At 38.7% G+C, this 17860-nt stretch overlaps 1 protein-coding gene across 5 annotated transcripts in view; it reads right to left on the bottom strand.

The window, feature by feature from the left end:
* The window catches only part of CDK19 (cyclin dependent kinase 19), a 166957-nt gene that overhangs the window by 36018 nt on the left and 113079 nt on the right, over nt 1-17860 (bottom strand). For 4 of the 5 annotated variants that reach the window (XM_059176851.1, XM_059176853.1, XM_059176854.1 and 1 more), the window contains 2 exons: nt 13986-14096; nt 11650-11790 (listed from right to left, as the gene is read on the bottom strand). The exons of the other annotated variant lie outside the window; for it this stretch is intronic. In XM_059176851.1, the coding sequence (XP_059032834.1) occupies nt 11650-11790; nt 13986-14096 (252 nt within the window). The remainder of the gene's footprint in view (nt 1-11649; nt 11791-13985; nt 14097-17860) is intronic. 5 annotated transcript variants of the gene reach the window in all.

Here is a 17860-nt window from a genome sequence, read left to right as displayed (position 1 = left end):
CCTCGTCGTTCACTACTTCTCGCTTCATTCCAATGATACCAACATGCTTGCAGTTTCTTACCCCATGCTCCTACTACCTGGAATGCTGCCCTGCATCTCCCCCTTTTCGTTTTATTAATTTCTATTCCTCCATCAGAGTCAGCTCAGTGTGAGTCCTCTCAGACCGCCCCCATCCCAACTGGTCAGACGTCCTCCTGTGTTCACTACCTTACACATAGCAGATCCCTGACTATATCTCATAATGTCTTTTTTTTTTTTTTTAAAGATTTTATTTATTTATTTGAGAGAGAGCACATGCATGGGGGGAGGGGACGGGAAGAGGAAGAGGAAGCAGCAGATTCCTCCTTGAGACAGGAGCCCAACGCAGAGCTGGATCCCAGGACCTGGAGATCAAGCCCTGAGCCGAAAGCAGACACTTAACCAACCCAGGCCCCTCCATCATGTTTTTAAGCCTTGTTGTTATGTGATGATCCGTCTGTGTTTCTTCCCCGCCCTGTCTTCACTGAGGGAGCGGACTATATTTCATTTATGTGCATAGTCCCAGTGCCCAGCATAGCTCCTGGTACATATTAGAAGATCAAAATCTGTCTGTAAAGCAAATATTCTGAATCTGTGAGCCACCACTTCCCCCACAGAAATTCAGTTATAAATGAACCATCTACTTACAATGACAATTAGGTTCCATAGTTCTATAAGCTTCCTACTTTAGCTATATTGTGGGTGAAACAGGCCTTTGTATTCAGAGAACCTTACCACTGTTCGAACTGCTGTTTCTAAGCAGAAATGCCTTCCCAGTTCAAAATTATTTATCTACAACGAGATGCAGGCTATCTGTAGCTCAGGAGCCGTCTGATTAAATGCTGTGATTCATTTCATTTTGCCTTAAAATGGTCTGGAGGCATCTGTAATAGGTTAATCTGAATAACCTCTGTTCATCAAACCTTGGTGTTCACAGTAAACAATGCCTGCCAACCCAGCCAGCACAACAGTTAACAATGCACTTCTTTGTTTTTGCCTTTTAGGAGTGGTTACAGGCCTGGACAGCAGAGATAAGGTTTTCTTTTCTCTAACAAGAACCAATAAAAAGCAGCCATTATGAAAAGCTTAATGCAAGACAAACAACAGGTATCTAGAAGACTACTTAGCTAACTAACTGCAAGGTCACTAAGAGTACAATCAAGATAAATCCTACACTGATGGCAATGCCAGGACTAATGCTACAAAGACACTCAGATTCTATCCTTCTCATTAACGAGTACAGTCTGTCCTCAGAGGAGCCATGCCGGTAGGAAGAAGTTTTCTATTTACATCGGTGGCATTCATATTTAAGTCAAATAATTCAGTCTTACTATCATGAGACACTAAGAATGGCAAAGGCCCGGCTCCTCGCTCCGTTTCTCCTCCATGGTGGTATGTGCGGTTGACTGCTCCCGGCCATGTCTTCTCACCAGACTTTTCAGGATCAAGCGCTTCCTGACTGGGGAGCAAAAGCAGAGTCGTCCCATGCCCCCCGGCATTTGGATGAAAACTGGTGATAAAATCTGGAGCAGCTCCAAGAGTAAATAGGAGAAGAGCCAAGCTGGGTCTAGAAGGGACAGCGCAAGAGACAGCAGGTGCTCACGCTGCACGCGGGTCACGTGCTCACGCTGCACGCACGCGGATCACGTGCCCCCATCCTATCACTCTGTAAGCATCACGCCTACCTCAACAATAGACATGTTTTATAGGGGAGGGTGGCTGTTCTCTGCTGGTTCAGCAATAAATAGGGGCAGCCTTTGGTTTGGGGGGGGGGGGAGGTCAGAGGTAGAAATTATGAAAATGAGCCCTCTCTTGTGACTCATGAAGACAGGCAGGTGAAAGACCTACAGCCTTACCCAAGTCCCATGTCTCCCTGACACTGGCAGACGCAGGCAGGATCAGAACTCAAGTCTCTCAGAAATGCACCACAGACTGGGGTTATGAGAACAAAACCACATCTGGAAAATGCACAACACTTGATTTATGGCCCTCACCTCTAGAAGCCTTCTACTCAGATGAGTGCTTAGTTGAGAATATGGTCACCCAAAATAATCATCATACGCAATCTCCCAATGAAATAAATCATCAGTCCGTGCATGTCAGATCCCCTTTTGATGATTACACCATCATTCTCAATGAGGGATGAGTGCTAGTCACATAGGATGCTTGTGGTAGTGATTACCCTGGTATACGCATTTGTCCAAAGTGATCAATTTCTAACTAAAATGGATACATGTTATTGTTTGTGAATGCTACCACAGTAATACTAATTTAATGAAATAAGATACCTGAAATGATTCTTCAGTTTTAAATGCAGGCCTCAACGTGTTGGGGCTCCTGTCTGTAGCTCTTGGTTCTTAACCATCCTGCCATTCCTGCCACTGTGGAACAGATCTTGACTATTGCCTCTTGGCAACTTTGGAGTTAGTTTGGCAAACCACCCTCTAGATACAGAAGTACAGGCTACTAAAACTTCATGCAGAAGTCAGGGATCATCACAGGAGCCTGTCCCTGAGCTGAACCTGAAGAGGTCTCAACCCCTATGAAGTGGGCCCTCTTGGAAGTGTGATTCTTAGTGTGTATCACCTGTCTATGGAACAGATGGCACAGCATTTCACTCCAGCTCACACTGACAGATGTTAGGACTGTGCAGAAAGCTCCTGTGACTGGGGTATGGGTGTGCATGACGGAAAAACCTGTCATGGCCAAAAACAAAAACAAAAACAAAAACAAAACAGCCCAGGGGTACTTGGGTAGCTCAGCTGGCCAAGTGTCCAACTCTTGATTTTAGCGCAGGTCATGATCTCAGAGTTGTGAGATCAAGCCCCACGTCCGGCTCCATGCTAGGCCTTAAAATTCTCTCTCTCTCTCCGTCTGGCCCCTATCCTACTCACACACACTCTTTTTTTTTTTTTTTTTTCCCTACTCACACACACTCTTAAAAAAAAAAAAAAGAAAGAAAGAAAAGACAATCAGAGTCCATATCTAGAAAACACCTCAATAATACTTTCTCACATCTTAAGGTATCCAGAGCACCTTAAGAAACATTATCTCGCCTCGTCTTCACAAGGCCTTACAAACAGGCAGAATGGGAGTCACTGCACAGGGGAGACATCACTACCATCAAAGGCCTTCGGGCTGCAGACATGAACTGCTAAGCTACAGACTCTCCAGGACTCAGCCCCAAGAACTAGTAAAGGACCAAAGGTCACCAGCAGGATCCTCAATATGATTCACCATGACAAGATCTGCAATCGTCCAAGGTCACCTAAACTCGCAAGTCAGAAAATACACAAGCCATATTTTCCTTTTTCATTGTTAGCTCTGCATTCTAAAAGAAATTACGGTGATTAAGTCATATTAAAATAAATGCTACTTTCTGCCATAATTCTTCAAGTAGCATGTTAACTTAATAAACCAAATAAAAAATAATAAAAGGAAGTCATTCAATCAGCATGATTATTAGAAGGAAAAATAAGTTATTTGAGGCTCTTACTCATTTTGATTTCACTTAAGCAACCTTTTTTAACTGATATTTTTAAATATAAAGACTCGGTAAAAAATATTAGCACTGTTTAAATATAAACAGGGTGAAACACAGCTTACTTTTTTTTTTTTTTAAAGAATAACACCAAGAAGCATGTTCACATGTTTCTAATAGGGCTCTATATTGTAAAGCTGAAGGGACTATAGTTTTAGGCGAAAGGAATTATGGGGAAGAACCAATTAAAAGAAAGGGCATCATTGGATTACTGACGGGATCCAGAAGCTTCTAAAGAGGGAAATTAGGAGGAATTCAGGAATTCTTGTGCTAAGACTGGGAGACTAACAATTGTACAAAGTACCTATCATTATTCTCATTTTATAAATGAATAAGCTGGGGCTTACAGATCAAGATTAGCTATCTTAGAAATACATTTTTTTAAGTCTAAGATCTCAAAGCTCCCATTTCATAAGAACTAAGCAAGGCTAAACTCTAAAACATTACTAAAATTCTTCAAAACGCCAGCATGATGGCTGCAATGATATTTTAAGGGGGTTCATTGTGGTATAAAACATTCACCTTGTCGGGCCCTGTTTAGCACAGAGAGAAGCTGTGCTGCATACAGAGATTTCTAGAAAATTCTCCAACCACCGAGCACTTATTTTAATCAAACCTTCACAAAGATGAACAGTACAATACTTCTTCTCCAGCTGAGTGGAAACAGAGGCCATCTTTGACTTTTGTATATTGGTCTTTCATACAGTGATGTTCCTAAAGTGCCTTCAAATGCTCTCTATTAGTTAAAGGACTATAGTATTTCATGCCTCCACATGGTGTCCTTTTACTGCTTCTCAGCCACCTGTTACAACTCAGCAGCACTACCAAATTTTGGTACTGGGAAATTTAAATTTTTCTTTGCATTTTTGCCTTCATTTGACACAAATGCATGAAAAATAGAAATAAGAGGGCACCTGGGTGGCTCAGTGGGTTAAGCCACTGCCTTCGGCTCAGGTTATGATCTCAGGGTCCTGGGATCGAGTCCCGCATCGGGCTCTCTGCTCGGCAGGGAGCCTGCTTCCTCCTCTCTCTCTCTCTGCCTGCCTCTATGCCTACTTGTGATCTCTCTCTGTCAAATAAATAAAATAAAATCTTAAAAAAAAAAAATAGAAATAAGAAAGTAGTAGTGATAAGCATAGGCCTCAGACTGTACAACAAAGATGGGATCTCTAGGTACATTCAAAGTGAAGAAATCCTGGATCTTAATTGAACACATCATCCAGAATTAAACAGATTACACCTGTGCTTCAATAATGGGGAAGGAATGGAGGGGACAAGAGAGGATGCAAAATGTAAGGAATATATACCAAATGTTGAAAACAAATCACTGAAGAATGTTTGTAAAAGGGAAGGGATAACTAGTTCATTATAATATCTTTTAGCTCTTTAGAACCAGAACTATCCCCAAACTCTTGCCACTCAAGCCACTTTTCAACATGGAGAAAATGATACATGACTTCCTGCACTTTCTTATGTTGCCACTAAATAAACAGAGTAGTAACAGGATCCAAATACCATGTAAAAGACTCTTAGAGAATAGCACGGAGGACACTGGGAGAAGGAAGGGAAAAATGAAGCGGGGATATCGGAGGAGGAGATGAACCATGAGAGACTGTGGATTCCAAGAAACAAACTGAGGGTTTCAGAGGGGAGGGGGTAGGAGGATAGGTGAGCCCGGTGATGGGTATTAAGGAGGGCACAGATTGCATGGAGCACTGGGTGTTACACGCAAACAATGAATCATGGAACACTACATCAAAAACTAATGATGTACTGTATGGTCACGTAACATAACATAACATAACATAACATAACATAACATAACATAACTAACATAAAAGCCTCTTTAGAGGTCATGGTAAGCAGCACTGGACATGGTTCCCAATATACACTACCCCCTGTCCACTGCCGCACAGCACACACACCCTTGTGTAATCACTCCCCCGCATCCCGAGTGTGGGCTGCACAAATGACTTCTAGTGAACAGGAGACGGCAACAGTAATGGGATGTCCCTTTCATGATTCACTAACAGAACACTTTGACTTCTGTCTTGCTAACACACACTCTCTTGCCTTTTTGTTGGCTCACTCTGGTGAAGAAAACTGCCATGTGCAGAAGCCTACATGGCAAAGAACCAAGGGAGGCCTCCACCTATCAGCTCATGAGGAAATGAATCCTGCCAACAACCACGTGGACAAGATGCTTCCTAGTCAAGGCTTGAGATGATGGCAATCTTTTAAGGAGACTCTGAAACAAAGGATCCAAATAAGCCACACGGAGATTCCTGACCCACAGAAGCTGTGAGATGATAAATGTTGTTTAAGCATATTTAAAGCAACTAAGTTTGGGGCAATTTGTCATACAGCAGTCAGTAACTAATACAGACTTAAAACATACACAGCCAACAGGTCATAAACGATCGAAAATACTGTTGAAAATCAAGTATTCTGCCTGAACAAGCTGGTGTCACGGAAAAAAGTAACAAACCAAAACTATATAGCTCTCTGTCAGTTAGTATGACAAAGTATCTAGAGTCATATATTACACATTTCTCTGTAGCTAGAATATCTATGATACCATTTTCTTTAGTCAACTGAACTATATCTGACTCTAAGTATTGGCAAGTTTATTATTATTATTATTATTATTATTATTATTACTATTAACCTCTAATAGAACAAATAAGTCCTTAAGTCTATAACCAAAGTGACTTTTTGACAATCCTAAAATGTTTAGTAGATGTTAACCAATAACTAAACTCAAAAGATTACTGGACACAAAATTATCTTCTCCTACAACTAGATCTTACAAATTTTCCATGTACCATGTTTGCAGATAATATAGTTACTTGTGCCCATAGACTTCAAAAGAGTACAAATTCACCCACTACTGTGAATGATAACTACCACATTCAAACCCGAAGTTAAAGAGTTTTAGGATGGGATGCTCACAAATATATTTTTTAAGATTTTATTTATTTATTTGGCAGACAGAGATCACAAGTAGGCAGAGAGGCAGGCAGAGAGATTGGGGGAAGCAGGCTCCCTGCCAAGCAGAGAGCCCGATGCGGGACTCCATCCCAGGACCCAGAAATCATGACCTGAGCCAAAGGCAGAGGCTTTAACCCACTGAGCCACCCAGGTGCCCCCACAAATATTTTTTTTAAAAGAACAGAGCAGGTCAGGGCCCTGGGGGGTTTACTCAGATCTTTCATTCCATAAAGACCTAGCATTTATCATGTGTTAGATACTGAGAAATGAAAGTGACAGAGATAGTTTAACTTCTAGTTTAGTTTATGCCACTGATCCAGTAGAAATACTGAGAAACTAAGGAGCCATAAAACCTAGCCACACTATGACTTAGCTAGTATTTCTCTCTTGATAAAGAATAATAAGCAATTGCCAGATGCTTTGCTGAAATGCAATTCAAGTCCTAATTTAAAACACAAACAATATACCAACACTAGGAATACAAAAATTAGTAAGATATGATCCTTGCTCCCCAGAAGCTCCTAATTTTGAAAAAGGGATAAACTGTATCTTGGCACCCTTCCAGCCTACGAGAATAGTCATCTAATAAAAGTGAGTCATCCTATATTTCATCTTCTTACTCTTAGCTATATCCTGCTGTAAAATTAAAATACATCTTTCTTCCCTTGGTGTTTACAAGTTCCAAATATTTATAGACTCATGTCTCTACTTCGCTGTCTCTCAGCCAAGATGAATATCTTTAGCTCCTCCCCTCCTTTCCTTTTAAAGCAATTCCTTAATATAAGTAATCTTTTTAGTGACTTCATTTAAATTCTCTATTTCTGTTTTAAATTCTGGGATCCAAATAACACAACTAAATACTATTTCAGATATGTAATCAATCACAATAAAAAACCCCAATCTTCTTTTATGATATAATGCCTCTGTAGAGTCCAAAACACTGACTTTTTTATTTACTTTTTAAATTTGGGGTGTTATACTATTACATTGCAAATTTATATTTAATGCCTTTGATTGTACGGATCTTGCAGGTTTCTCACGTCAAATGAAAATCTAGAGATGGTACATACTCTGAAACAATGGTAACCAACAAATAGTATAAGGCAAAATTTCTTACAGCAATAGGAAATAAAGCATTAAAAAAAAACCACTCCTGACTAAAACACAACTCTATTAAAATAGGTTCACACACAAAAAAATTTTTCAAATGTCCTCATCATGTTTTTTTTTTTTTAAAGATTTTTATTTATTTATTCGACAGAGATCACAAGTAGGCAGAGAGGCAGGCAGAGAGAGATGGGGGGGGAAACAGGCTCCCTGCTGAGCAGAGAGCCCGATCCACCATGTTTTTAACACCACATTCATATTTTATATACTTCATATTTCTATACTGACTACAGAATACATCTAAAGTAAACATACAATTTAAATCTTCTACTCCTAAAAATACTTTGGCAGATCCATGACAATACGGTCCAAGTACCAGGATTCAGCATCACTGACAAGAACTAAGCAGGCTGACACGGGGCAGAGTCTCACTGATTCAAAGTTTCAAATATTATTAGTTACTTACTTAAAGAGAAGAGGCATTCAGTGAATGCAAATTATGAATGTGCTATACAAAGTCAGAAACACATTCAGAATATATTTTTTTCAACATCATGCTATGGTTGAGGTAATAATAAAAGTGGCTTCTTTAATGGGAAAAAATTTTTCATTCTGGGGAAAAATATATTCATTCTGTTGTTCCCAATTTTCTTTTTTTTTTTTTTTTTTTAAGTTAACTCTACACCACATGCAAGGCTTGAACTTGCAACCCTGAGATCAAAAGTTGCATGTACTACCCACTGAGCCAGCCAGGCACCCCTGCTGCTTACAAACTTTCAGCACTTAAGAACAAACTCCCAGGGTGCCTGGGTGGCTCAGATGGTTAAGCATCTGCCTTTTGGCTCAGGTCATGATCCCAGCGTCCTGGGACCGAGCCCCACATCAGCCTCCCTGGTAAGACAGGGAGCCTACTTCTCCCCCTGCTTGTGCTCGCTCTGTGTGTGTGTGTGTGTGTGTGTGTGTGTGTGTGTGTCAAATAAATAAATAAATCTTGAAAAATAAATAAATAAAATCTCTCTAGGCTGGTATCTTTGGCTTCCTTGATCAGGCTCTAACCAGTATCTTTCTGGTCTTAACCACATACTACCACAATTTAGCTTATCCATATTGGAATCAGACAGAACTCCATACTCTTTCTGGGACAATTCAAGAGCTTTCTCCCCTCAGAAGTTTTTACACCCAACACTCCCTTAGGTTACCCTCCTTTCTCAAATCTCTACTTATGACATCAGTATAGCCGAGAGAGGTCTTAGGTGCCAGACTCAAGCTTCACTTCCTTAAGTCTCTATTTCGATTCTACTTATCCTTCAATGTCTAGCTCACGTGGCAGTTCTGTGAAGCTTTCTTTTTTCCTTCTGCCCCTCATAGCCTCTTCTAACCTTGAGGAGCATGTAGTCTGTGCCTGTCACATAGCCACAATCACATTCTTTCTCATCTAGTTTATAGCACAGCTGTTTGTGCCCATGGCAGATTTCTTCTCTCAAAGTAAAGTCCTGAGGAGAAGCTCTTCTGCGCAGTCATCTCTGTACTGTCCCCATCCGTCATGCTTTAAACATACAAGGTCATAATAAGTGTTTATTATAGACAGTGTGTTGAAAGATATAAATACGTTACTTGATCCAAAAGCATACCATAATAATCAGTATTCTTACTCACATTCACTCACTGAGGAAATATTTACTCAGTACCTATTGTGTACTCAGGTACTACTAGCATGCCAAAATGAATCATAGACCCGGCTCTCTCAAGAAGTATATAGTCTAGAAGATGTTCTAAGGTACCTGTATATACTGCTACCATACTAACAGATAAGTATCATAAGAGAAGTAAAGAAGTACAACAGCAACCAGCAAGAAGGAAAGATTATTTCCAAGTAGGAATGGAAACGAGGATAAATTTTAACATTTGTCCAAGTCCTCAAAGACAGGTAGTATTTGAATATGAAGAGACGGGGTCATAAGTAAAGGCCACTGAAGCAGGAAATCTCCGGACACAAGGAACAATCAATGGTTTAATGGTACAGTGTAAATGAAAGATGATAGGTATAAAGAAAAATTCTAGGGGTGCCTGGGTGGCTCAGTGGGTTAAAGCTTCTGCCTTTGGCTCGGGTCATGATCTCAGGGTCCTGGGATCGTGCCCCGCATTGGGCTCTCTGCTCAAGCACGGAGCCTGCTTCTTCCTCTCTCTCTCTCTCTGCCTGCCTCTCTGCCTACCTGTGATCTCTGTCAAATAAATAAATAAAAATTTAAAAAAAAAAAAAAAAGAAAGAAAGAAAGAAAGAAAGAAAAAAAGAAAAATTCTAAAGGCAGTTGGAGCTATATCTGTTATGACCTGGAAAGCCCAATAAGGAACTAGAGCTTCAGTTTGTAAGCAATGAGGAACTATTTCAAAGTTCTTGAACAGGGGCTGTGTAGTTATTTAGATGGTCCGAAGTGGATGGAAGGGAAAGAGAGTGCAAGGAGCCAAGTTGAGAGGCTAGTACTATCTTTCAAGGAAGAGATAATAAAGGCCTGAACTGAGAATGAGGCACTAGGGATGGAAATGGCCAAATGGAAGAGATATTTTAGAGGTGAAACCAACAACACTAGGCAAGGTCTAGATGTATAGTGCAAGGGTCTGCAAGGGGTAAAAGAACCTTCTAGGTTGAGAGGAGGGTGATCCCATAAATAAAATAGACATGAAAGCAGCTGCAAACCGACTAGAAGAAAACTGAGTCCTAGTCATACTGAGTTTTAGTACAGGTGGATACTCACCTGACAAGATCAGAAATAAAATCTGTTAATCTATGCTATTCAGAATAAAATATACAACTTTGTGAAAAAAGAGAAGAGCTGAAATTAATCTTCAATAAAAGATTCTGATCAATGATTCAAACATGATTATGAACTCAAAAATAACTCACATCAGTTATATTAAGCACACAGCAAATTAATATTTAAAAAAAAAACATTTATGAAGAAGGTTTTGAACTGGAATGACCTCATGTACCCATGTAAAAATGTGCTGATTCTGTGGTTTAGAGTAAAATGACCAGGTGAAAGCCTTTGGGAACAGTTCAAATTTAGGAGGTGAAATGCTTCTACTGAATTGGGAAGTCCCTCTTTGTGGTTACCTTCATTGGGCTTCAACTTACTTCAATGTCACAGCAAGAGATGGTCAAGTCAGACAGCAAGGGGTACTAACTAGATGTCCTTATATATTCACTCCTCTCTATAACAAATACTTCTCCTCAATTAGCAAAACTGAGTCGACCTAGATTTATCCCTACCATATCCCTAGAATTGCCAAAAGCCTAAGAAATAATGATCATGGAACCACTTCTCTGAGGGGAGTTGGGGAATAAAATTTCCAATTATAAACTCATGGGTATTACGATTCAGTAACTATTCAGTAACCATGTTTTCTCTTGAACAAACCAAAAAGATCTCCCCAACACAAACTAACGTGACAGTAATGCAAAGATAACCAGAATTTGACATTAATAAATGTTTGTTACATGTGCACTGAAAAAAAGGTAAAATAAAACATTTGATTTGTTGATAATACTGATAACATTTATTGATAATACTGATAACATTCTGTTCACTGGATGCAATGTCATTATTTCAATTTAGCTCTTAAGGAAAAAAAAAACAATGAGAACTCAATCTTTAATTATTAATGTTTTTACTAATAATGAGCAGTAATACAAAAAAATGGATTGAAAGGTACTTATTTCACATATGACTATTCCATTAAGATTATACCAATCATTTGTTGAAAACTGCACATTTTATAGCCATGCATAAATACAATGGAAGAATAAACACCAAATGTTCATAAGGGTAATCTTTTAACTGCAGGTTTATGGGTGATTTTATTTCCTTCCCTTTTGCTTATATGTGTTTTCAAAATTTTCTACAATAATGTTTATAATAATTGCACTAAGAGGAAAAAATATTTTTAAGAGAAGGTAAAAAATCGTATTGATCAATTTAAAAAAACATACTTACCAGATCTCTGTGAAGCACCCAGTTTGCATGGAGGTAATGGATACCATCAAGAATCTGGTAAAGTAATGATTTAACCATAGATCTTGGCAACTGCATGGGCTTTTTATTTGCTTTTGATGCACGGTGAAACTTAATAATATGCTAAAAATTAAAAAAAAATAAAACATTCAAAATAATATATAGTATTTGCTAATATTTATATCAATAAAACACAAGTCTACAATGAACTCTCCACATTTAAAAATTATTTATTCAATGCCAATAATGATGCAAAAGAAAAATAATTTGAATACTAAGGTCAACCAAATAGAACCTGTATTGGTGGTCAGTCAATGTGACAATGTTATTGGGGGTATAATGACTAGATTTATTGAAACCATCAAGATTTTCATTAAATAAAACTAAAAGATAAAAAGCATTGATACTTAAAAGCTTACATAAAAATAGCACTAGTTGTATTCTCTATTGACAGAATGAAAGACTTAAAAAAAAGAAGACCCTCTGAATCTTTACTGTTCTTTTTTTTTTTTTTAAAAGGAAACTCCATGCCACACATGGGGCTGGAACTCACAACCCCAAGATCAAGAGTTGTATGCTCTACTGACTAAGCCACCCAAATGCCTCTATATGTTTACCATACTATAAAAAGTTAGCACTTAGAGCATTTGTGTAATGTCATTGACTATATGTGCATTTGAATTATTAGAAAGTTCTACCTTCTTTGGCACAGCGTGAAATTAGGTTACATTCCTAGTAATTAATATTTAATAGGAAATCACTGGGAAGGAGGAGGGAGAGAAAAATGGGAAATCCAATCTCACTGAAATAAATACAACTACATCAACATATTCATATGTTTACGTCCATATGCTATTTTGTAGGTCATGAAAACATTATAATGATAGGGAAGAAATGCTACCTGTCCCCCAAACCTGCATCTACATCTCCACCTCATCCTGATGCAAAACATGACATAATGGGCATTAACGGCCATTTAAGCCCCTATTAAACAACACTGGTAACATTGCTCCACTAACTTTAAAATGGTCAGATAGCATGGAAAATTTTTAAGCTATTTACATTGCTTTCTTGCTATTTTTTTTTAAATAAACTGTTCAACAATATATACTTTATTTAAAGAACTAATAGAAAATTTGGGTTTATACTATTGCAACAGTGTCCAAAATATATATATAGTATGAACTTTCAACTTTCAACATTTTATAGCCACATCAAAAAAAAAAAAAAAAGAAACAAGTAAAATTAACGTAATGTATTTTAACACAGCATATTAAAAACATTATCATGTCAACATATAGTCAATATAAAACATATTAATGAGATATTTTTCATCTTTTTCCTACTAAGTCTCCAAAAGTCAGTATGTATTTTATATTTATAGCGTATCTCAATTTAGACCAGCTACACTTCCGGTGCTCACCAGGCACATGCGGCTGGGGACCATCATGTTACAAACAACAGGTCTACAGGACCTGATACTCCAACATGCTACAGGTTTTTTCCTCACATCACTGATATTCAAAATGAATGTTATCAAATAAATTTTGAGAGAAATATAAAGGATACAGAGAAATGGAGAAAACATAATTTTTATGATCAGTCAGGAAAAAAATTCACTGGACATTCTTGTCAATGTCCTATAATAGTATAAATTCTTAAAGTTCCTTCAAGACCTGTAAGTCTGTTAAAGTTTCTCCAAAACAGATGAGCCATATTTATAAATGACACGCCACACTATGTTAAGTCAAAACTTAACTACCAAAAATTTGGACTTACTGCCATGTCTGAATATTTTTTACTTTTAGCAACTCCTTGGGTAAAATGTTTAAATACCCTGATTTCTAACATTAAAAACTTGGAATTAGAGTTTTTGGCTAACATTCATAAAACTATACATATATACTTCTATATAATTGGCAAAATGCTACAAGAGACTGAACCTTAACTTAGAAAGAGAAATTATTCACAAGTACATAACTGGTGAAATTTGAACTAGTGTGTGTACGACAAAAGAAAGCAATTTTCACTACACACTATCAGTAAACTGTCTTTGATGACTTGCCTAAAATTAGTCTCAAACACATTAACACTTTTCAAGTGACATTTCTGAATGTTACAAATACCATCTTCTCAGTATATGACAGCGTTTATTGCTTGAGTTCTCTTAAATCTGCATTTGCATTTAATACTTATTTTAAACTCTGGTCAACAAAGCAAGTTTTCCTTCATGTGCATTAGCAATACACAGCATTACATACATCTGTTTCTCCGTACCTAGATGAAGAGTCCTAAAAATAAAGCGAGTTTAGACTTACCCACAAATCATGTTCCGCATAATCAAAGAGCAGCCACACCTTCCTGTCACTGTGAGAAAGGAACACCTTCTGCAAGGCGATCACGTTAGGGTGCTTCAATTCTCGCAAAAGCTGAATGCAAGAGGAAGAGAGGGGGTCACTCTCCTGTTCGCAAGCAGGGGGCAATGATGCATTTTCTAGTGAAATCTTTGAAAATTTAGACAATCCAGATAAGCAAAATGAAAGAAAAAAAAATACCCCTCCTCTGAGATAAGCTCTGCCCCCTCTTGGTGCATACCCTTCAAATTCTTTTTCCACACGTATGTGTGTGTTTTCAAAATGGGATCATTTTAAACAGTAAAATATAAAACAGTAAACAAAAGTAAATATCTTATCATGAAGTAATTAAATATAATTTGGAATGTGCTTTTTTTTTTTTTTTAACTATTGAGGGGCAGGAATCATGTATTAATTCTGGTTTTTTCTACCCTAGCACAGTAGGTACTCAGTAAATATGTGACAAAAGAAGGAAAGAGATTTAACAATCTCTATACTTACCCATGCCTAGAATACGAGTTTGAGGTTTTTTAGAAAAGCAGGGAGTATAAGGTAATGACTCTCATTCCCACTGATTAAAAAAAAAAAAAAAAAGAAAGGTGTGGAGAAGAGGTCCCATAAATATAGAGAATAAGGCATAGGCCCTCACAGAGTAGAAGCTGGACCCTGATAATAAGAAGAAAATCATAAGAAGACAGACCAGATCTGCAAGTGAAACCTTAGCCCTTGGCATGTACCAGGCAGCTGCTTGATAAATTACTTAGCAACAACTTTCGCTGTTCGAGGGCAAAGCCTTATAAACACGCCTGCCTCGGGCATTCCTTAACCAGGGTTCAGATTTAACACTGACATGCTCAACTTGCTATTTTAAATGTCTTTTAAATGTAAAACTCTGTGGGATATACAGAAAGAGGAAGCAAAATTTCTACTGAATACTTTTTGTGTGTAGGATATACATGCTTTTCTCTCGTTTAAACCTTCTAACAACCCTCTGATCTACATGAAACCTGACGGCCAGTGTTATAAAGTAACTTGACCAAAACCAAACATCTAGAAAGAACAGCAGTTTGGATTTAAAGAGATCTGCCTAACTCCAAAGTCCATGCTTTGTGCACTATGGCTAAAGCCCTTGTCTTCATTTCCTATAGTGTAACAGGCAAGATAGACATACAAATCGATCAATGAGGCAAGAGAAAAATTGTTTACCCATTTTAATAATTTTATTATTTTCTTCCTAAGTGCCTGAGCTGGAACCCTGTTAAAAAAAAAAAAAAAAAAAAAAAAATTGTGCAGGGCACCTGGGTGGCTCAGTGGGTTAAGCCTCTGCCTTCGGCTCAGGTCATGATCTCAGGGTCCTGGGATCAAGCCCCTGCTTCCCCCTCTCTCTGCCTGCCTCTGCCTACTTGTGATCTCTCTCTCTGTGTCAAATAAATAAACAAAATCTTTCCCAAAAAAATCATGTGAATTCCATTTCTGGAAGTTTTATAAATTTTATAAATTTTATAAAGTTGCTGAATTCTTTACTACTTTCAATGCTGTTTCCCAGTCCTTCAATTCTCTCAGTTTGGTTCTGTCCTTCAGCTTTTTCTCTTGGCCTGCCCTTTGACCACCTTGCTGGAAGGTGGCGCTCTACCAGGTATAATTTGGGCATGGTTCCCGGGTAGGACTCCCTGGGTTCTCCCTCAAGCCACCTGCCCCAGAACACAGCTAAGAAGCAAGAGTTAGGATGGGCCGGGCTGCCCTCAGATACCCTTCTACTTTGCACAGTGTGCCTCAGGGTTCCATGCACATTTCCTACTAGATCTAGGTGGGAAAGGAGAGCTGGAAAGAAATGTCCAAGGAAGATATAATAGTCCTATTCCCTTGGTGAGCAGGGAGGGCAGGGGGCCGTTAGGCGAGTGCTCGGCATCAGCTGCTGCCTCTGCTCCCACTGCCTAAGAAAGGTGAAACAAGCCTGCCTCTTGCTTCAGATGCAAATGTTAGACATGATACGACCCTAATCAATGACTGTATCTGAGAAAGTGGGGAATGCAGAACTATACCCAGTTTTCCTGCTTGTGAATGGTTTAGGCTCCTAGACTCAGTGGGTTAATGTTTAATGACCCTATTTGCCATGGTCAACCTTCAAGCAGTGGACCCTGGTGAGAGGCCCTCGTGCAGAAGCAATGTCTTGTCCCCTCTCTGACTCTTGGTATTAATGAACTTAGAGAGTTTGGCTTGATGAAGTCTCTACCCAAAATACGTTCTCTTTGTCGCCTGCAAGTGGAAGGGAGGTGAAACTCACTTCTGCATCGACACCAGGCTCTGACTCGTCCAGGGGGAAGGGTGGTCACATGCAGCAATATTTCACCCATATCTCTAAAAATTTATGTTTTCTGTGAGTACAAATTGGTGATCCCTCTACAATGCAACCAATTTAGCTCCCACGTTTAAACATTATTCTGAATAGGTAATACATTTACATAGTCCAAAAATCAAAAGTACATAAAAGGATATACACTGAGATGTCTCATGACCATGCCTGGCCCTGGTGACCATAGTCCTCTTTACCTGCCAGAACTAACAACTTTTATTAGTTAATCCTTCCAGTGTTTCTTTATGCCAATAAAAGCAAATATGAATATATATTTTTATCTGTCCTTACTTAAAGATAGCACTTAACTTTCTTTCAATACAATCTATCCTAGAAATTCCCTCCACTATCAGTATACAGTATTAGTAGGTAGAAATCTTTCTTTTTCTTTATTACAGCAGCAATGTATTTCTAAGTCTTTTCCTTTCTAGTTCTTTTTTTTTTTATTATTGTGGTCAAGTGTGCATAACATAAATTTATCATTTTAACCATTTTTAAGTGTACTGTTATCCTTTGGTACTTGTTTTGCAGAAATATCTCACTTGTACTAACATGAAGTGTTACAGTCTTTATTCATTCAAGTAAGGCAAGGGGTAAGACAAAGGCCAAGTAACGGTGAGCCTTGTAAGCCATGCGGAAGTGTCCCCAGCAAGGGTCTCTAATATCACTGGAAGTTTGCTAGGCACAGAGGTAAGTGGAGAAGCCAGCAGGTATTAAAGGTCCCACACTTTGACTATCTCCTGTGCATGTCTCATGGTCAGGTCACCGAACAAGGAAGTCTAAGGGTGATGGAATTTAAGACGACTCCCAGATTTGGCTTCACGGAATCATCTGTATTTCAGGTGTATTTATATTGGTATATTTTTATACTGCTTTAACTGTTTAAACTGCCCTCCCCCCATTAAACCTCGAGAACAATGTTTAATGCATTCCTGTATCCCGGGGGATGAACGCAGAGCCCTGCACATAGAAGAAGCCCTGTTTTTAGTGATCTTATCTATCTGGAGGACTTTCAATGTCACTGGTGTGCAGAACTCCCAAATGTTTTTCTCTAGCCTGCACATCTTCCCTGAACTCCAGCGATGTGTATCCAACCGCAACAACATCTCCACGTGAGTGTCTAAGGACCCAAACTGAGGTGGTGATCTCCACCTCCCCTGTCCTCTGTCCCAAATGCTCTACCCCCTGCCCCCCCACTGCTCAGTACTTAGCAGCCTCATCATTCCAGTGACTCAGGTAAACAACTTCATCTACTTTAATTCTCTTCACAATGGCCCCTTCTCAGCAGTCTTTCCTGGTTCTTCTATTTGAAATTATAACGGCCCTCTACACCTTTATTTTTCTGCAAAGCACTATCACTGTCGGAAATTACAGCTCTATATTCCTTATCTATAATTCTAAAGAGCTCAGAAAACAAAGGCTTCTAGGAACTCATGTAGGAAAAAAAAAAATTTAACGTCAGTGAAAAAAAAATACACCGTCAAGG

Source organism: Mustela lutreola, chromosome 6 (assembly GCF_030435805.1).
Source record: "Mustela lutreola isolate mMusLut2 chromosome 6, mMusLut2.pri, whole genome shotgun sequence".
Taxonomy (NCBI): domain Eukaryota; kingdom Metazoa; phylum Chordata; class Mammalia; order Carnivora; family Mustelidae; genus Mustela; species Mustela lutreola.
The sequence above is the reverse complement of the archived record's forward strand: the minus strand, read 5'-3'. Positions and strand labels throughout refer to the sequence as shown.